The 20,505-nt window shown below is 49.8% G+C and overlaps 1 protein-coding gene and 2 long non-coding RNA genes across 4 annotated transcripts; 2 read left to right on the top strand and 1 right to left on the bottom strand.

Moving 5' to 3' along the window:
- Positions 1-6,327: 6,327 nt before the first annotated feature.
- On the bottom strand, positions 6,328-6,954 carry LOC135982721 (olfactory receptor 9K2-like). Its single transcript, XM_065590921.1, has one exon. It carries the CDS (start codon positions 6,952-6,954, stop codon positions 6,328-6,330), a length of 627 nt encoding a protein of 208 aa, XP_065446993.1.
- A 5,248-nt stretch (positions 6,955-12,202) lies between these two features.
- Positions 12,203-18,068, top strand: LOC122173104 (uncharacterized). Of its 2 annotated transcripts, none has more exons than XR_010600268.1 (7): positions 12,203-12,267; positions 14,439-14,571; positions 15,118-15,633; positions 15,998-16,125; positions 17,006-17,085; positions 17,368-17,473; positions 17,973-18,068. It is a non-coding gene; the product is annotated as an uncharacterized LOC122173104 (long non-coding RNA). The 2 variants fall into 2 exon arrangements; XR_010600269.1 differs by having other exon boundaries at positions 17,365-17,473.
- Positions 18,069-18,801: 733 nt separating this feature from the next.
- Positions 18,802-20,268, top strand: LOC135982720 (uncharacterized). The gene is made up of 3 exons (XR_010600267.1): positions 18,802-18,915; positions 19,278-19,413; positions 20,173-20,268. It is a non-coding gene; the product is annotated as an uncharacterized LOC135982720 (long non-coding RNA).
- Positions 20,269-20,505: the final 237 nt, after the last annotated feature.

The following is a 20,505-nucleotide window of genomic DNA, read 5'->3' as shown; positions in this document are numbered from 1 at the left end:
TCCAAGAACATTTCATCTCGCGTGCGTTTTTTTTGCCGCCTTATCTAAGATAGCCTTTGGGACGGAGGAGGGAGGCTTGAAAAATTTGCAGCTGCGGGAGGGAGGGAAAAAACGGAGAGAAGTATTTTAAAAGATACATTTTACAGAACAATGCTTATACTTTTTCACAGTGAACAACACTATTCACATTACATAGCACATGTGATTTTGATACAAGATCGCATTTTGCATCTTATATTGAGTGCCTGCGGCTTTGGTGTTAGAGATCACAGATGCAGGGCCGGGCAATAGAATTCGGCTTGCATGCAGCCATGGTAAGCCATTGTCTTTCGGCTTCTGGAACCTTCATAAAAGCAGCGCCCTCCTTTCCCATACCAAGCAAAGCCCATTGAGTGCTGCGGTTTTCCTGTTAACGTGCAGCAGCAGAAACCAAACTAACCCCCCACCACCACCCATCCAATTCTCTGGGATGATCGCTTTACCCCTCCCCCCACCATGTGGCTGGTATCAGGGAAGATCCCTGCAGAAACCAAACTACCCCCCCCATCCAATTCTGTGGGATGATCGCTTTACCCCTCCCCCCACCGTGTGGCTGGTATCAGGGAAGATCCCTACTAGCCAAACGTGAAAAGCCAATGCCTCCCCGCCCCCCGCACCGCTTGGCTAACTGCAGGGAAGGATTTCTTTTCAGCCACAGGCAACCAGCCCCGTAGGAATGGCCACCTCTGTCCCCTTAAGTAAATTCCCGTATTTCAACCAGGTTACCATGAACGATATCACTCTCCTGAGGATAACAGCGAGATAAAGAACAGATGTTGCTTGAATGCCAGCAAACACTGGGACCATACGCTGCAAGGCTTTGTCATACAATGATACCAGATTACTTGCTACTAGCATGGCATGGTCAAGTGTCCTACCATGGAGGATGGAATAAGGCTGCACTGCCCAGAAACCTTCTGCAAAGGCTTTTGGAGTACCTCCAGGAGAGCTTCATGGAGATGTCCCTGGAGGATTTCCGCTCCATCCCCAGACACATTAACAGACTTTTCCAGTAGCTATACTGGCCGTGAATGCATCCCAAGTCCTCAGGGCAAATTAATCATTAAAAAACGCTTGCTTTTAAACCATGTTTTATATTTACAAAGGTACACTCACCGGAGGTCCCTTCCATGGCTTCATGGTCTGGGATACCGCCTTGGGAGGCTTGGGAGGGTACTTCAGTCAGGCTGAGAAAAAGATTCTGGTTGTTGGGGAGAATGGTGTGCTGCGTGCTCTCCGCAAGCTCGTCCTCCTCCTCCTCCTCTTCCCCGTCCGCAAAGTCCTCAGGCATGGCTGAGAGTACCCCCTCCTCGGAATCCATGGTCAGGGGTGGGGTAATGGTGGCGGCCCCCCCTAGAATTGCTTGCAGCTCAGCGTAGAAGCAGCATGTCTGCGGTCTGCCCCGGACCTTCTGTTTGCTTCTTTGGTTTTCTGGTATGCTTGTCTGAGCTCCTTAACTTTCATGCGGCACTGATATGAGTCCCTATTGTGGCTTCTCTCCATCATGCCCTTGGAGATTTTTTCAAATGTTTTGGCATTTCGTCTTTTGGAACGTAGTTCTGCTAGCACGGAATCCTCTCCCCATATAGCGATCAGATCCAGTACCTCCTGTATGGTCCATGTTGGTGCTCAGAAGACTGAATTGATTTGTAGCTTTCTTCTGGCAATAGACCTCAACAAGAATTACGATTCTCACCCCAGTTTTTGTCCTGTAATGTTAAAATGGCTTGTTGCGATGAAGAGATCTCTCTTGCTGGAATTCAAATAGATCATGTAGAGTGTAATTAGAATCAGGGTGTATATATTTGGTCTTCTGGTGTTTGGGGGCAGAATTCCTCAGCGCTCTGAATCTCAGGTCAGGCACAAAAGGTATCATTAAAACACCATTTATGTCTGCTGGCACCAGGAGATAGCTAGTCACCGCTATACTGTCTTCAAATACTGTTCATGTTTTTGGAAATGGTAATGCATCACTTTGTTCTCGTCCTCTCTTTTATGCAGTCCATAAATCTGAAAATCCCCCTAGGACTTCCAGTCAGGCATACACTTGGAAATGTTCCCCCCACCCACTTTCAGGGATTAGCTATGCCGGCAATGGGTTGAGGTTCAAGTATTATAAGCAACAGTTATTTGCTTCAAAGGGCGAACTAAGGTAGGGCTGCCTCACTGTAAAACAAGTCTCAACCATACGCTACTTTTAACAGCAGAGGGGTCAGGCAAGGAAGAGTCTCCAAACCTCCCCCATAGCCAAATTCTTTTCTCTGCCATCGTGTTGTGAAAACTGGGCCTGAAAATTTGCTCTAATTGTGATCTCTACTGTAAAAAGTATATGAAACATTATAAAATAATACTAGAATAACAAAACTTGTTGGCAAAATAGATCAAGCAGTTTTCAATAATAAATATTATAAACAGGTGCAAAAGAACTAGACAGAGAGACTAAATTAGGTCCATAACTCAAGGAATATGTTGAAATTATGCTTGGTAAAAACAGAAGATGTGGAACCAGAAATTAATAGACCAAAATTGGTATATCAGATATTAAGCCAAAATAATGAGCGGATGGGCTATTCCACCCAACATTTCTTTTCTTGGTCCTGAGAGAAAGAGACTTTGGGGGGAACCTGGGGGTATATGAGGAGAGGGGCAGTCTAGGGGAAGCACACAGGACCCTGGAGAGTGGGAAGCCTGGGAACTGGGCATTGTAGCTGCCCCTCAGATGAGCAGCTGTGCACAGGGACCTGACTGGTTTCCTTTCAAAGTGGTGACATAAGCAACATTGTTCTGTGCAATGGTTTGATTCTATTTCAGATGGAGATCTATTCCACTGGAAACTTTTTGACCTGCTCTGTTCGTGAACCTCTTATTTCATTTGCTTGTATACATCTCAGCTATGATCTCGTGAGCTTCAGGCTTGACCCCGCTCTCGTTTTCACCAGCCACGTGTCTCTCCACTGAAGCCCATGGAGTTGCACTGGTGAGAGCAAGGTCAGAATCTGCTCTCAATCTTCATACCATTCCTTCAAGTCCCTCCATAAAACTCACCCCTCTCGCAAAGGCTGCAGAAAACTGTCAATAGATAATAGGCAGGGTGTGAACTGTTCCTATGGCATTTGCTACGACTGATTGACTTACTGCAGCTATGAACCATGCTCACAGAGACAAGGTGGGTGAGGGAATATCCTTTATTGCACCAAGTTCTGCAGGTGAGAGAGACAAATGTCTGAGCCACACAGAGCTCTTTCTCGGGTCTGGGAAAGGTACTCGGAGCATCACAGTTAAATGCAAGTTGGAACAAATTGCTTGGCATAAATTGCTAGCACATATTGTAATGGACCATTGAAATACCTTTTCCAGACCTGAAGAAAAGCTCTGTTTGGCTGAAAACTTGTATCTCTCACCAACAGAAGTTGGTCCAAGGTAAGATAGTAAACCATCCACATTTTCTCTCTAATATCCTGGGGCCAACATGGCCAGAACTACACTGCATATAGCCCTGCTCTAAGACAGTTTGTATTAAAACATCCTGTTGTTGTTTCTCCCCCCCTTCCTTCCCGTTAACTCATGGATTCATAGATTTCATGGCCAGAAGGGACCACTGTGATCATTTGGTCTGACCTCCTGTATAACGCAGGCCAGAGAACTTCCCCTGCTCTCCAACTTCTGCATGTGAATAAAGTGCCAGATTAAGTCCATGCTTTCTTGCTCCAAAGTAACTCAAAAGTGGTTGAAGTTTAAAATAAAATGTTTGCCAGGTGTTTGTTGTGCTCAGTTGCAAATGACATCTTGTAGATGCAAGGCCAGGCACTATTCTGGGTCAGTAAATTTAGTCTGAATATTTATTCCTCTGTAATCTTAAACTCATGGAACAGAATATGCTGGAACACAAAGTTGCACTGGACTGACCAAACATGCATACTAATGAAGACATCCTGTGTTGACTTTATCCAGTACGTTAGTGTGATGCATCCTTATGTACATAGAGGACTTTAAGGATTGTGACATCACACAGTGCTTATGTAATGAAAATATCTTATCCAAAGAACATGAGTTGTATCTTTTGTTCTCAGCACAAATATTATTATTAAAGGAACTCATATGGGCAAAGATGAGTCCCCAATAACCATGTGTAGTAAAAATATCCCAAACATACACATTGCTGCTCTGGCAGCTTCTAAAACACAGAACACTGTGAGCACCACTAGAGAGTTTACAGACTACTTAAAGGAATATCACCTTATTGCCGGTATACTACAGTCAGAGGATGACATGATGGATTACCTACCATTTATCATCAAGCTGTTTTTTTTAAATTATTAATATTATTTTAGCACAGCCAGCAATGTGCATGGGAGGCTTCAAAAATCAGATCCCTGCCTCAGAGAGCTTACAATCTCAATATCACACAAGATTCAGTACAATAGAGAAACAAACAGGAAGAAGAGAACATAAGGTTTACTCGTAATGTTTTCAAAAGTAACTAGTGATGTGGGTTGTCACCATTGTGGATGCCCAAGTTGACATACCTTAAAAAGGCTGTTGAGAGTGGGTGAAAATCAGGTTCCTTTGAGGTGTCTCAAAGTGGGAGGCCAGAAATTGACTCATGGAAAATCACTTCTGAAATGTCAATGTGCTAGAGTACACTTAAGCAGCTACTTTAGCCTCTCATGCAAATCCATTTTTATCTACTTTTATGGCCCCTCTCTGTGTTGGAGCATCTCACAGCTTTTAATGGATTTATTCTCATAGTATCTCCATGAGGTAGGAAAATCATAGAAACAAAGAACTGGATTGAACTTTGAGAGGTCATCAAGTCCAGTCCCCTGTACTCATGGCAGGACCAAGCACCATCTAGAACATCCCTGACAGGTGTTGTTCTAACCTGCTCTTAAAAATCTCCAATGATGGAGATTCCACAACCTCCGTAGGCAATTTATTCCAGTGCCTAACCACCCTGACAGTAAGGAATTTTTTCCTAATCTCCAGCCTAAACTGCCCTTGCTGCAATTTAAGCCCATTGCGTCTTGTCCTATCATCAGAGGTTAAGGAGAATAATTTTTCTCCCTCCTGCTTGTAACTGCCTTTTAGGTACTTGAAAAATGTAATCAGGTCTCCTCTCAGTCTTCTCTTTTCCTGACTAAACAAATCCAGTTCTTTCAATCTTCCCTCATAGACCTTTAATCATTTTTGTTGCTCTTCTCTGGATTTTTTCCCCAATTTCTCCACATCTTTCCTGAAAACTGGTGCCCAGAACTGGATGCAATACTCCAGTTGAGGCCTAATTAGCGTGGAGTAGAGCAGAAGAATTACTTCTCGTGTCTTGCTTACAACACTCCTGCTCTTACCTCCACATTGCAAGTGACAAACTGAGGCAAAGGGAGACTAAACCCAAGATTTCTAAAGGTATTTAGGGAGTTCAATCCCATTTATTTCAATGGGAGTTAGGAACTGAAATTCCTTTTAAAAAATCTGTCCCTAAGTGATTTGCTTAAGGTCACAAAGGAAGTCTGCAGTGGAGGAGTTTAAACTCAGACCCCTTAAATCTTAGGCAAGTGCAATACCCTCTGAACAATCCTTCCTTTCTCATGTGTGTGTATAATGATGTGTTTCTGTCTACCTGTCCCCATACATAACCATCTCTCTGTCTATCTATCCCTGTTTAAAAAATCTATCTATCTAGTGTCTACCTGTCTGTCCCCAAACAGAACCATCTGTATGACTATCTATCTATAAAAAACATCTCTCCATGTACACCTCCCTTTATTTAATTGTACAGTGATTTTAGGTGGGGGCAGTGGGAATTAAGTTAATAGCAGTGGCAAACAAAAACAATTACAGTATCCGAGTATCTCCTCTTTATATCATCTGCTGAAGTAACCAATATAATTCAAAAAGTAGTGGAACAGCAGGGAGAGATGCCTATATTGCAGAAATCACATATCAGTGCATAAAGGAGAAGCTGTAACACAGTTACTGGACACTGTTTTTCAAGGGAAATAGTGTCTTTCTTCATTATCTGGCTCAAGTTCCATTTCCTTATTGTATTCTCCTGTAAGTCACATGATGACAGAAATTTCTGCATAATGACTTAACGAGTGAGAACTAGCTCATATCTGCACTCCAGTACTGATCAGTAAAAACCAGTCCCCATATTTACTTACAGCGAGGAATAATTTTCTGGTATATTGTTTTCCTCAGGGCATCCTTCACCTCCTTGTTCCTCAGGCTGTAGATCAGGGGGTTCAGCATGGGGATCACAAGGGTATCGAACACGGCCACCATTTTCTCTCAGTCCACTGAGCTGCCAGATGAGGGTCGTAAATATGTAAAGATCAGAGTCCCATATAAGATGGAAATGACAGTCAGGTGGGAGGCGCAGGTGGAGAAGGCTTTGTGCCTTCCTGCAGTGAAGCGGATCCTCAGGATGGCTAAGATGATGTAAATGTAGGAGATGAGGATGATGAAAATGGTGCCTATTGTTTCTATGATGAAATGCACGAGCTTATTGATATGAAAGTCAGAGCAGGAGATTTCTTGGAGTGGGCAAATATCACAGAAGAAATGATCGAGGACATTGGAGTGGCTGAAGGACAGACTGAATACAGTACACATATGCACAGTAGCATTGACACAGGCACATAGGTAAGAGCCAGCCACCAGCTGGAAGCAGACTCTCTTGGACATGATGACATTATAAAGCAATGGGTTGCAGATGGCCACGAAGCGATCGTACGCCATCACAGCCAGGAGGCAAAGCTCATTGTTGGCACAGAAAGAGAAGAGGAAAAACTGAACCACACACCCAGGGAAAGAAATGCCTTTACTCTTTGCTAGGGAACTGACCATCGCCTTGGGGGCAATCACAGAGAAGTAGACAACATCTAAGAGTGACAAATTGCTGAGGAAAAAGTACATGGAGCGGTGGACTTGGGAATCAACCCTAATCAGCACAATCATCCCGACATTCCCCACTAGGGTGCAGAAATAAATGGCACAGAAGAACACCAAGAGGATGTTTTGCAGCTTTGGACTGTCGGTTATTCCCCGGAAAATGAAGCCAGTCACTCTGGTGCAGTTCCCGGGAGCCATTTCTCCTGTCACTGTGCTCTGAGTCAAAAAAAGGCAGAGGGGGGGATAGAAACAATGGGTACCACAACAATAAATCTGATGTACAGTGGAGTCTCATGTTATCTCTTAAGAGATGCCTAAACAACGGAAATTTAATTTAGTCATAGATTCCAAAGCCCAAAGGAACCATTTTGATTATCTAGACCAGTGGGTTTTTTTTCATTTGCGGACCAATCAAAAATTTTGAATGGAGATGGAAATTGTAGACATAATCTGTGGACCCCTAGGAATCCACAGACCACGGGTTGAAAACCAGTGTCCTATGGTAACAACAACTTTTTGAGGACCCCTTAGGTATAGTCTGTGGATCCCAAGGTGTTCGCAGATGATAAATTCAACCCCCCCGGTCTAGTCTAATTGCTTGTATAACACAGGTCATAATATTTTTCCAATATTTTTCATTGTAAATTAGAGCATATCTTTTAAAAAATCATCCAATCTTGAATTAAAAATTGTCCATAAACTAAGTATCTACCACGACCCTTGGTAAATCATTCCAAGGGTTAATTACCCTCACTGTTAATAGAGGCTTTTTATGTAGAGCTGTTTATCCAAGAGTTCAGAGTATGGGCTATACAGCCTGTGCTGAAGCCCATGGTCTTTAGCAAGTTCACAAATAGAAATCAGTGCCCCTCTGTCCATTTCTCCACAGGCAGGCAGGTGGGGGTGGAGGGGTTCAAACACCGCTTGGATCAATGCTCTCCATCCTAGCTCAGGCTTTGGTTGGTTTCCTTCATTTCCCCCCAGTCCTGGTAGCTTATTCTGGGACAAGTATCAGAGGGGTAGCCGTGTTAGTCTGAATCTGTAAAAAGCAACAGAGGGTCCTGTGGCACCTTTGAGACTAACAGAAGTACTGGGAGCATAAGCTTTCGTGGGTAAGAACCTCACTTCTTCAGATGCAAGTAATGGAAATCTCCAGAGGCAGGTATATATCAGTGTGGAGATAACGAGGTTAGTTCAATCAGGGAGGGTGAGGTGCTCTGCTAGCAGTTGAGGTGTGAACACCAAGGGAGGAGAAACTGTTTCTGTAGTTGGCTAGCCATTCACAGTCTTTGTTTAATCCTGATCTGATGGTGTCAAATTTGCAAATGAACTGGAGCTCAGCAGTTTCTCTTTGGAGTCTGGTCCTGAAGTTTTTTTGCTGTAAGATGGCTACCATGTAAGGTATCTTGCATCTGAAGAAGTGAGGTTCTTACCAACGAAAGCTTATGCTCCCAGTACTTCTGTTAGTCTCAAAGCTTTTTACAGGACCCTCTGTTGCTTTATTCTGGGATGTTTCTCAGGCAGCATGAATTCTCAATGGCCTTTCAGGCAGGGCCGGCTCCAGGCACCAGCAAACCGAGCAGGTGCTTAGGGCGGCACATTTTCAGGGGCGGCATTCCAGCCAGCCTTTTTTTTTTTTTTTTTTTTTTTGGCGCTTGGGCGGCAAAAGCCTAGAACTGGCCCTGGCAGCAGCAGCGCGTCCTGCACCGGGGGTGCCCTGGGGCCGCTGTGGTTCGCGTCGGGGAGCAGCGCCCGCACCTTATGGCCTCCAAGCACGGGACATTCAGGCGGGGGGCCACCCCTCGGGGCACACGGAGCCGCCTGCAGCTGCTGCAGGGCAGCCGCTCCCCAGTGCCACAGCTGGGGTGGGGCGAAGCAGCCCGAGTTGCCCAGGGACTGCGGCAAGGCAGCCAGGAGCAGCAGCAGTGGAGCCATAGTGGGGACCGGTGCCCGGGGCGCTGCTGTGCGGGGCCTGCATTCCGCTCTCCGGGGCTCCACTCCCTCTGGGGTTGCCCTGCCCCGGCTCCTCTGCCGGGCAATCCCCCAGCTCTGCCCTCCCGGGTCCTGGCCGGTTATGGAGGCGGGTGCCCCGGCTTGGGGGACCCTGAGCTGAAGCGCGGCCCGGGAGCCCCGCTGCTTACCCTGATCCTGCCAGCACCGGACTGGCTGGAGGCAAGGGGGGAGTGGGCGGAGTCAGCACTGGTGGGGGGAAGCCCAGCGCTGGGGCAGCAGGGAGTGCGGGTGGGGTGGGGGGGAGAGCCCAGGTTTGGGGCGGCAGGGGGTGTAGGTCAGGGAGGGAGAGCCCAGGGCTGGGGCGGCAGGGAGGTGCGGGGGGAGCCCAGGGCTGGGGTGGGGGGTAGCCAAAATTTTTTTTGCTTGGGGTGGCAAAAAACCTAGAGCCGGTCCTGCTTTCAGGAGAACTGGGAGTGCAAACCTGCTAGGGCCTCCATAATAGCTAGGTCCCTACCAAATTCAGGGCTCACTTTGACTAATTTAAAAACCCTCTGGACTTGAAATTGACCAATGTCACCATTTCGATGTTTCCATCTGAAATGTCATGGTATTGTAACCACGGGGGTCCCGACCAAAATGGGAGAATAGGGGAGTTCAGAGGTTGTTGTAGGGGGGGTCACAGCATTCCCACCCTCACTTCTGTGCTGCCTTCAGACCTGGGCTCCAAGGGCAGCAGCCAGCAACCTTCCTGAAGCTAGAGGAGGTTCCCAGATGTGCAGGTGGGTCCCTGCTGTTGGGAGCACATCAGCTTCTACCTACTACTTGGGAGCACCTCAGCTCCTACCTATTAGTCCCTGGCAGATTAACGCAAGAGCCTTGGCCATTTTCGGGGCATCCAGAAAAATGGACACCTGAGCCCCAGAAGGAACTGCAAGGGAAGCCCCGAGCCCCAGCTATAGATGCTGGGCAGAAGCCCCGAGCCCAGGCACCCAGAGTGCAAAAGAGAAGTAAAGCACGCATTTTTGACAATGAGGGAGACTAGTCATTGGAACAAATTACCCAGGGGAAAGGTGGAGTCTCTGTTTCCTGGTGTCCTCACATCACAACTGCCCATCATTCTGGAAGGTGCCTTTTAGTGAATTACAAGCAATTGGGCTTAATATGGTGCAAAGTGTGTGAAATTTCATAGCCCGTGAAATAGAGGCCAGATTAGGAGATTTAATTGTTTCACAACCAATGTCTCTATGAAAAACTCAGTGTGGGGCAAGGAACAGACTCTGCTGTTTTACTGGGTGGCCTGCTTGCTCCCCAGAATCAATAATGAGCAAGTGGGGAGATCCAGGGTGCAGCTCAAACATCCAACCAGGCTGGCCAGAAGCAAACATCAGGCCTACAAGGGAAAGGTGAGTGTGGCAGTGACTTCACAAAGGCCTTTGGCAGGAACTCAGCCTATTGGGCAAAGATGATGAGGTGGCTGTGACCTCACAGAGCTCCCTTGACAACAGTCAGGCAGGACAGGGATGCAGGGCAGGGGGAACCTTGGAGACCCTTGTAGCCTTGCTGCAGCAAGTCTCCATCTCGCAGTCTCTGTGAGGACCAAGAGACGGTTGGTGTGGAGGAGATATTTTGGCAGTTTTTTTCATTTCTGTGTGGATTTTTTTGAAAGAAATCGTCATCTGTGTAGAAGGTAAGAAAAAATATAGGCTCTAAGTACAAGATAGGGGACTCTATCCTAGCAGATTCAAAGGTATCACCACCCTCCTAGGGAAAAAGTTTTTCCTAATATCCAAGCCTTCCACACTGCAACTTGAGATCATTGCTCCTTGTTCTGTCATCTGCCAGCTCTAAGAATTTCATGAGAATCAATCTTTCATTAGAAAAATAATTAAAAAATACAAATACAAAAAACTTTGAGTGAAATCAATCCATCCTGATCTTTAGTGTCTGGGGGTGTGGGCCTCGGAGGCCAGACTGAGACCCTCATTGGCTAGTAACACCCAGGAAGCCAGTAAAAAAATTCTGGTCCTCTTAGCAACCAAGCCTCCATAATCCAAGGAACACCTGAGGGCTGCGGGAGATATAGGGGTGCTGAGAATGTCTAACTCATGACTGAAAATACAGAGATGTATTATTGGCTTTGGTTGGGGGGCAAGTATAAAATCCTTCGGGATTCTTGCCCCAAACAACAATCACTCATTGTCCTTTAGAGCACAAGGGCTCTAACGCGCCTGACGTGCTCAAATCTCTTGCCTGCTAAGACTTAGAGAATTTTCTCCATTCCCATGATACAGAGGGAAAGAGAAAAGAAGTGACCTCTCTTTGGTCACACAGTAAGGGCATGCTAGAGCTAAAAAGAGAAGCATAAAACAAAAGTTGTATCAAAATGTTTTGCATTTAAAACTAACTGATTTCTTAAACAAAGGAAATTTGATGTGTGGTTAGTGAACTGAAATGATACATTCTGGTCTTCACGTGTTTCTAGATTTATGAACCAGTAGATCCATCCCCTCACACCTAGTTTTTATCCATAGATTGAGGGAGGAAAACAAGTTTGCCTGTTTTGTGAACTCCCAATGGCTTTCTTGAATTTCAACGAACTAGTCAATTGAACTGAACTATTTGAATAAACTGAAACGAAGACAATATTTTCTGCACCTTTCAAGGAAGCTACTGCTGTCCAAAGCTGGGTTAGCATTTCAGCTAACTTTGATTCCAGGGCCTTGGCTATCACGTCAATGACTTCACAAAGGCCCTGGCAGGAACTCAGCCTATTGGGCAAAGATGATGAGGTGGCTGTGACCTCACAGAGCTCCCTTGACAACAGCCAGGCAAGACAGGGTTGCGGGGCAGGGAGAACCTTGGAGACCCCTGTAGCCTTGCTACAGCAAGTCTCCATCTTGCAGTCTCTCTGTGAGGACCAAGAGACAGTTGGTGTGGAGGAGATATTTTGGCAGTTTTTTTCATTTCTGTGTGGATTTTTTTGAAAGAAACCGTCATCTGTGTAGAAGGTAAGAAAAAATATAGGCTCTATGTATGAGATAGAGAACTCTATCCTAGCAGAGTCTCATGTAGAGGTAGAGAGGTTTGATATCTCTGTACTGGGCACTGGTGCAACCACTCCTGGAATATTGTGTCCATTTCTGGTGTCCACAATTTGAGACGCTTATAAATCAGAGAGGGTTCACAGAAGAGCCACAAGAATGATGAAAGGATTAGAAAACCTGCCCTGTGGTGACAGACTACAGGAGGTCAATCAAAGAGAAGGTTAAGCGGTGAGCCTATGGGAACAAATATTTACTAATGGGCTCTTCACTTTACCAGATAAAGGTTATGAACAGACAATGGCTGGAAGTTGAAGCTAGACCAATTCACACTGGAAATAAGGTGAGCATTTTTAACATCAGAGTTTGGAGCAATTCATTGAGGGTTGTGCTGGATTTTCCACAACTGGCCTATTTTAAAATCAAGATTGGGTGTTTTACTAAAATATCTGCTCTAATTCCTATGGGAATTATTTTGAGGGCCGAAGTGAAACAGAAAGTCAGACCAGAGTGGTTCCTTCTAGGCTTGGAATTTATGAATCTGAGATTTGCTGGGGGCATTTGGAATTTGTCCCTTTTTGCTTCCTTCTTCCTCCTTCCCTCTTGACTCTTCTTCTCTTTTCTCTTCTTCCATTTCTTTCCGCTGCTCTTCTTCCTGGGCAGGGTGGGGCTGTGCTCCAGCTGTCATTGTAGGAGATCCTCACAAAGAGGTGGGGCTGGAATTGTGCGCTGATGGTGATCTCCACCGTAGTGATCTCCTGTGGTGACTAGTGCTGGCTTTTGCCTGTCTGTTGAGAATGCTCAGCCTCCAGGCCTGAGAGTCTCCACAGTGATCAGCCAAGTGTGGGGCTATTGCTGGGTTAATAGGGAGGAGACTCAGCCACTCTTGGCTGAGTGCAGTGAGGCCTAAGGCTCAATTCAATGGCATTTCTTTGTCTCTAAGGCGGTAATTTTTGAAGGCTACATCCAATTGATTCCAAAATTTCAGGGAATTTCTAGGCATCAGTGGGAAGAACCTCGTTGATTTTGGTGACAATTGGAAAACAACACCACCAAAAAAGCCTGATTTCCACCCTGTGCCCCTTCCATTGGTACTGTAAGCTGAAGGGCCTTGTGACTTGAGAGTGAATTCAGCCAGTCAGTGCTAACTCTCCACAGGTGATTTACATAAGTCAGTAAATGAACCTGCAGGTTTCCGTGAGAGCGATGCCCAAGGCAGGGTGCAGGCTTAGGGTTTATGCTCAGGGTTAGTGGAGTGAGTGAGCGACAGGTGGCTGAGTTACCTCTGGTGTCACAGTGTTACTGCTCAGGTTCCTCTGCCTGCTGCACCAACTGGGCAGTGACTGTCCAGGGGAAGGTTTTGTAGATTTGAAACTTATAAACCAGGAAGCGCAGAAGAGGAATGGCTTAGATGATTTGGCAATAAAATGTAGGTTTTGTGGCAATATCCTGTGCAATTGCTACTGGTTCAGGGACGGAAACAGCATTCCTGCCCCTCTTACCACTTCTGAGCAGGGGTTGGACTAGATGACCTCCTGAGGTCCCGTCCAACCCTGACATTCTAAGATTCTATGATTCTTAGTCTGGCCTCCATAAAAGAGACTAACTAGCGTTTCGGATACCTGTTTGCTTAAGACTGAGCAATAAGGCACAACAAATTACTGATATGATGAATTTTGCTGCTTCCTCTCTAATAGAATATGAGCAGTTTATGATTCTCTCGAATGAAGTAAAAAGCAACAGAGGGTCCTGTGGCACCTTTGAGACTAACAGAAGTACTGGGAGCATAAGCTTTCGTGGGTCAGAAGAAGTGAGGTTCTGACCCATGAAAGCTTATGCTCCCAGTACTTCTGTTAGTCTCAAAGGTGCCACAGGACCCTCTGTTGCTTTTTACAGATTCAGACTAACACGGCTACCCCTCTGATACTTGACTCGAATGAAGTAGTTCTTCTAAAATCAAGGTGAATACCAATCAATGGCTATTTCAAAACCAAAAAACCCCCAAAAGGATTTTTTTTTATTTATACTGGATTTTTAAAATGTAAATTTAAAAACAGTTTGTTTCTTTAACAAACCTATCGGGGATAAAAAAATTTTGTCAAGCTGGACCTTACAAATCTCTAAGGATGAAGAGTCCACCCCCTCCATAGGTCACACTCAGAGCCAGGGAGACTGGGAATAGAGTCCCGCTGGCACTTCCCAGCTCTGGAAGGGAGTGTTCCTCTGGTGGTTAGTGCGGGAGCCTGGACAAAGGTTCTATCCCCGCTCTATACCTGACTCCCAGTGCGACTCTGAGGCAGTGGCTTCTCCTGCCAAGGCCTCTGTTTCCATCAGTGGGGCTGGGGACACTGCCCTAGAGCCCTTGGGCCGTCACGCTTCAGGAATGTGCATGAGGTACTAGGAGACCTGGAGATGGGAGGTGTCCTGCTGACCGTAGGTCAGTGTTGTGAAACCTGAGTTGCTAGGCTGAGTTTATCCATCCCCTGGCAATAAAACATCGTCTTGTTTTCACAGCCACTTTCGATCTCCTGGCTTCTACCCCCTACCCTGCTGGCAGGGCATTGTGCAGCACCCTTTCCAGCCCACCTGGGTGCAGGAGATCGAGGAAGAGAGCATCTGCCATCCAACTCTTTCCCATCTAGAGCAAGTGAGTGGAGTTCTCCAGAGCCATCCCCAGTGTGGTGGGAATGGCCCAGCAATAGGGCTCCCAGCCCTTCCCTTGCAGGAGATTGTTCCCCACGTCGAGAGTCTTTGGGAAGGGCAGAACCTGCCAGGTGCTGAACACCCACAACCGCAATCAGTGAAATCAGTGGGAACTGAGGGCGACTCCTCCCTCCTAGGATTGGCACTTTGTGAACGAACTTTTGTTGGGGACTATACGGTTTCTGCTCTTTCTCTGGCCTGGGAGGGAGTGGGGCCTACTGGGGTGGAGGGAGCTGCTTGTCCAAACTAACAGAGAGCCCCATTGCTCTGAAAGGACGAGACTCTCTCAGTATCATTGGTGAGGGGGAACGTTGGGAGCAGCATGTGCTGTGAGCGGCTGGCAGTGTGTGTGGACAGCAGCCCCCTGCCCTGGGGTGGGGTGTGTGGTGAGGAGGAATTGCCTCAGCAGAGGGGACGTGGGCAGGGGAGCAGGCAGGCCCGTTAATGAGAGGCTGCCTTGAGCCCAGACTCATGGCTGCTCCCCACTCAGTTCCAGGATGAAGAGGCTGAAGCAGATGCTCAGGAGGAAGGCTTGGCAGGTGGCTCCGGAGCCAGTAGGGAGCACCGTCCGTCTTGCCCAGAAGGAGAGCGGCTCCTCTGTCCCCGCAGGCGGGGAAGAGGCCAGTGAGCAGGCAAAGCAGAGGAACTCCCTGACCTTCTGGAGGAAGAGAAAAACACCAGCTCCCTTAGCAGGCCCTGAGGCACCTTCTGGTCCCAAATGGAGGTGGCCCAGGGTGATGCTATGTAGGAGGGACCCAGGAGAGGGTGGGAGCCGGGCAAGGTGGCTCTGCGGCTTCCTTTACAGGAAGCAGAGGAGCCAGGAGCCCAGCCCCAGGGCCCAGCAGGAGCCATCCACCAGCCTGGCCACTGAGGAGCCCTCCAGCTGGCCCACTGCAGGAGCTGGGCGACTCTGGCACGGGAACCAGCAGCTCTGCCTATTCCCGAGGGGCCAGAAGCTCCTCCGTGGGGTCTGACAGTCCTGAGGCTGAAGGCTCCCTCTTTGCAGGTGAGGGGAGACCCAGGGGACAGGGGGAAAGACAGGGGTGGTGGGGGACTAGTAACACCCTATGCCCATTGGCTCACCAAGGCGCCAGGACTGAGCCACGGGAGCCCCACAAACACCAGTGGGAGTGGCACAGCCACACCCTGTGGCAGGGGATGCTGGGCAGAGTCGGGGGAGCTCCAGCCTCCCCTGATGATATTGGGGGCGGGGGGGCTGATGGGCCTGAGGGCGTCTCTGGGAGGGCAGGGTGGGGCCCTCTATGCCATGGGGTTCCTTGTTGAGGATGGGGAACATTGAACCATTTCTCTAAACTGCATCCCCCCAGTGGCAGCAGGGATTATCCTTTCTCCTTCTCTCCCTGGTGCAGAGACCCCCAGTGCCCAGCTGGAGTGGGTTGAGGAGGAGGAGGAGGAGGAGAAGGAGGAGGAGGAGGATGTGTCCCCTGAACAAGACACCATCAGGACCATCCAGCAGCACCTCCAGGGCAGAGCTGAGGTACAAAAATCTTCCAGCTGTGCTGACCTCGAGTCTGTCCTGCCCCTTGTTCCATCCCCACCCATGCAGGAGGGGTCTTGTCCCAGAGAATCCATCACCCCCAATGGGAGGAACTCCTCCCCTGTTACTTGGCATCCCAAAGTGGGGGCAGTTGTCTCACGCAGGCTAAGGTGTCCGCTCCCTGCAGACACTGTCCCAGTTACAATCCCAGTCTGTGCAGGGTGACACTGGTTTCAGGAAGTGGGGCGACTTTCCCTGTCCAACTCCATGGGGTTCCTGAGCCGTGGAGCTGGTGTAGGTGGGTTGGGGAGGTCCCTACCTAACCCTCTCTCTCTCTCTCTCTCTCTCTCTCTCTCTCTCTCTCCCCCCCCCCCACCCCACTCCTAGTTGGTGGAGGACAGGGCCAAACAGCTCCGCTTCCTCCATGCTGTCCCACGTCTGTGCTTCTTGGAACAGAAGCAGGGGCTGGACACTCTGGAGCCCCACTTCTCCAAAGTGGCCCTCGTGAAGAGCATTGCGGTGAGTGGGACCCCATGTCTGGCCCCTGGGGCGAGGGACCCAGAAATGGGAGGAAGAGTTGGTGGGGCCAGAGGGGGAAGCAGAGGACAGGGGTTCCTGGGGCTGAGGGCTGGGGAGCAGGGAAGAGAGAGCTTCTGACACCGATCGAGAGCTGGCAGTGGGGGAATTGTAAGGCCGGAGGGGAGGGGAGGAGAGGGGGAAGGAAGTTTGATGGATGGGAGGAATGGGGGGCCCAGCTGGTTGGGGGTGGGGGTCACACTGGCTGTTTCTGCAGAGCACTTTGGCCTCCTCCCTGGGAAGTGCCTGTGGGTCTGTGGGTCCTGAGTCTCACATGCAATTTTATTTTCTTGGGGTCTCTCAGGAGCTGATTGAAAATCTGCCCATGGTGCCAGAGCCAACCTCCATCATCTCCAGCTCCATGGCTGCAGTTTGCAGCCTCAGGTACCAGGAACCTCCCATCTAGCTACCCTAACCCTGGTACTGATTGGGTCTGGAGCCGGGAGTCCCAGATCCTCTCTGGCCTAGATTACCCCCAGCCATGGCTGTTTGCATCCCTCAGCAGAGGAGGCGGGAACATCCCCTCTTTCCTGGCTAGGGGGTGATTTCACTCCAGTAGAGTGGCCATAGGGAGGGGATCACTGTGGGGGAGGGGGTCATGTCCATGTCAGTGCCAGCGCCACTCCGGTGCTGCCAAGGATAACACGGGCTCCTCTCTCCCAGCAGCAAACTGAAGCCGACGCTTGCCCTGGAGCTGGAATCACGCCTCCTGCGGGCTCTTCTTTACACCAACTTCACCATGGGCACTGGGCAGGATACCACCCACTGACGGGTAGGTCATGATCCTACTTCTCTGTCCCAGGAGCAGGAGCTGCCTCTGGTCCCTGTTCCCTTGGTTTGATGGAGCTGCTGAGAATAGGGGAGGGGTGAGCAGAGCTGGGAACAGGCCCGGGACAAACTGGCAGGGAGGGCCCCTTCCCTCCAGGGCGGATTGTGTTACCCCTCTGTGGCTGATCCCAGCCTTCCCTCTCCTCATTCTGTGCTCTGCTGCCTGGACTCTCCCAGTGATCCTACCTCCCACTCATGGCAGTTTGGCTGTTCCATAGTCTGCGGGGTACCAGGCCCTGCGCAGAGAACTGCTAAGGGCAAGGATTGAAGAGCCAGCAGGCATCCGGCCATGAACTCTTGCTAAGTGTCCCTGGAGTGATGTGAATGGGAGAGGCCAGGATGTGCCTTTTGGGTCTGGCCAAGGCTCCCCAGAGAACCCCCCTGGTCCCGTGACTGGTGTAGCCCCATGTCCCATGACTGACGGGTGTTCCCTCTTCTTGCAGGCTCTGCACAATACCTATTTACAGAGCCTGGATGCCATGCTCGGGTGCCTGCTCACCGAGACCCCCACCACAGACAAGCTGCAGCACTTCTTGGAGGTGAGTAGAATGGGACGGTCTGGGGCGGAATTTCCCCTTAACCCCGTCAGAGGGCTGCAAAGGAGAGACTAGAAGAGTCACGTTTCCATTGTGTCCTCCCAGCTTGGACCCAAGCGGCCACACGTTCCCAGAGCTGTCAGTGCAGTGCAATGTTGGGACCCTTATGCCTCACGGGGCGTGGGGGCGGGGGAGGGAAGGAGCTGGGACTGTCAGCCAGAGCTCTGCATGGTTGCATTAAGCACTAACAGTGAGCACCAGGCCTGGCTGGGGACTGAGAGACTGAAACCCCTGTGAGATCTAGGACATGGGCCTCTGAGAAAGGTCACTGGCCCCTTTCTAGGGAGACCCTGAGATACAGGAGGAGCCTCAGGGAATCAGCTCTTCTGTCCTAGTGACACTGCAGTTCCTGGAGGGATTGTCCTCATGGCCACTCCATCCATCCTACCAAGGCTTTTGCAGCTGGTGTCTGGGGGTCTAGGGCATGTGACTTGATCCTGACATGCTATTCATGGAGCAGGGATTCAGAGCAAATAGACCAGCCCCAAGACCGAACATTGTCCCAGCCTGGAGAGACAATGACAGCTTGTGCCCAGCAAGATGTGGGCAGTGTCATGAACCCCCACATGAGAAGTCAGCTATTCCCCCCTGAGCACAAGGTCTCAGCCCCATGGGGAGGGGGGAGGCTCATTTGTAGAGCACGTACACCTGCCCGCTGACCCTCCTCTCCCTCCTTCTCCCGCAGCATGTCCATTTCTGGCTCCACTCCAAAAACACCCAGGAGAGAGCTAGAGCCATACGGAGCAGCGCTGCCCTGCTCCAATTCGCCACCTCCCTCCCAGGATTTGACGTAAGTGACCTTTGACCCCAGCATCCTGCAGAGTCAGGGCTTGAGTCAAGTTCCTCATCCCCTGGCTAAGTGGTCCCCTCTGGGTCCATAAGGGACTGCGTTCCATAGGCCACTAGCTGGCAGGGTCGTGCCTGGCCTCAGGGCCCTTGTTATTCTGGAGCAGCCAGGCAGCGAGTGCTCATAGAGGGTCCATGCCCTGGTCCCTTTGCTCCAAGCTCCTTTGGGGTCAGAGAGAAAGAGGGCTCTAGTTCCTCTCCCTCAGCGCCTCCTACAGATGGATGGAAGCATAGCTCTGGTCCAGGGGAGCTGGAGAGCTGAAGGGAGAATGTTGATGGATTCCCCTCTTCTCCTCCTCCCACCAGACCTCCTCCGATTTCCCCAAGGCGGGCAACTTTGTGCTGCAGCTGGGTTTGTACATCTCTGACCCAGCCAACGACATCAGCCAGCAAGCCAGAAGTGGGATATATTGGCTGCAGAGGCTCCTGCTGCAGAGGAGGGGTAAGAAACCCAGCTGGGCAATGGGACCCCATAGAAGTGAGTCCCTTGGCAACTAGCTCCAGCTGGCCATTGGGACGCCAATAGAACTAAGGCCTCTTCTGTTAGACCAACTGCAGCAGGGCAGAGGGACTGCAATGGAAACAAGGCCCCTGTTTTGGGGCCCCCACTTGCTGGCCATGGGACCCTACAGAAAGAAGCCCCCTCCTCTGAGACCGACCCCAGCTTAGATGATGACTCACACTCACCTCCCTAATTCAGGGAGAGAGGAAGGGGACGAACATGCCAGGGAAATTGGCTGCTTTACCTCAGAGTCTGGCTCCGTCCCCCAGCCCAGGGAAATCAGCCCACCCAGGGGGCTGCCAGCTGGTGAGGGGACAGGAACAGAGCTATTGAGACACGTGGAGGGAAAGAGCCCATCATGACGGCAGGGGCAGAGGCAGGGACCACAGGGGAAGGACACAAAGCTTGTAGGATGTCACCAATTGGGTAGCTAGGGCCAGATCCTGACTTCAGTGGGTGGGGGGGTTCTCAGTATTAGATGCCACCATTAATAGGTGCCCACTCCCAGAGCACAATGGCCGTAAGGGTCCCATGATTGCTGTGATGAATGAGACAAATCCCCCTTCAGGTACTAAACTGCCTGGTCCATTGGGAACCACGAGAACCCTGGCCAGTGTTCACCCAGCAAAGGGAACAGAAGGAAACAGGCACTAAAACCGGAGGCCAAACCTCCCCAATGGGTGTGTTTTTCTCCCCCAGGGTTGAACATCTAAGAGGTGAGCGATCTGTGGTGTCGGGACGGGCTCCAAGACACCGAGCGCCTGGCCTACAGAAATATGGCCAGGGTGGGGGAGGTAAGGACTCTGCCGGTGCATTGCAGCAGTTCAGGTGTGGAGCTGTCTCCCCCAGCAGTGAGCATGTTATGGAGGGGGAGGGATAGCTCAGTGGTTTGAGTGTTTGCCTGCTAAACCTAGGGTTGTGAGTTCAATCCTTGAGGGGGCCATTTAGGGATCTGGGGCAAATATCTGTCTGGGGATTGGTCCTGCTTTGAGCAGGGGGGTTGGACTAGATGACCTCCTGAGGTCCTTTCCA

The sequence above is a fragment of the Chrysemys picta genome, chromosome 4 (genome assembly GCF_011386835.1).
Source record: "Chrysemys picta bellii isolate R12L10 chromosome 4, ASM1138683v2, whole genome shotgun sequence".
Lineage (NCBI taxonomy): Eukaryota > Metazoa > Chordata > Testudines > Emydidae > Chrysemys > Chrysemys picta.
Note: the sequence above shows the minus strand (reverse complement) of the source record. Positions and strands in the feature narration are given on the sequence as shown.

What these genes read in the sequence shown, in the direction of transcription:
- LOC135982721 (XM_065590921.1), bottom strand. Translation starts at nt 6,954, where the DNA reads ATGTACTTTTTCCTCAGCAATTTGTCACTCTTAGATGTTGTCTACTTC.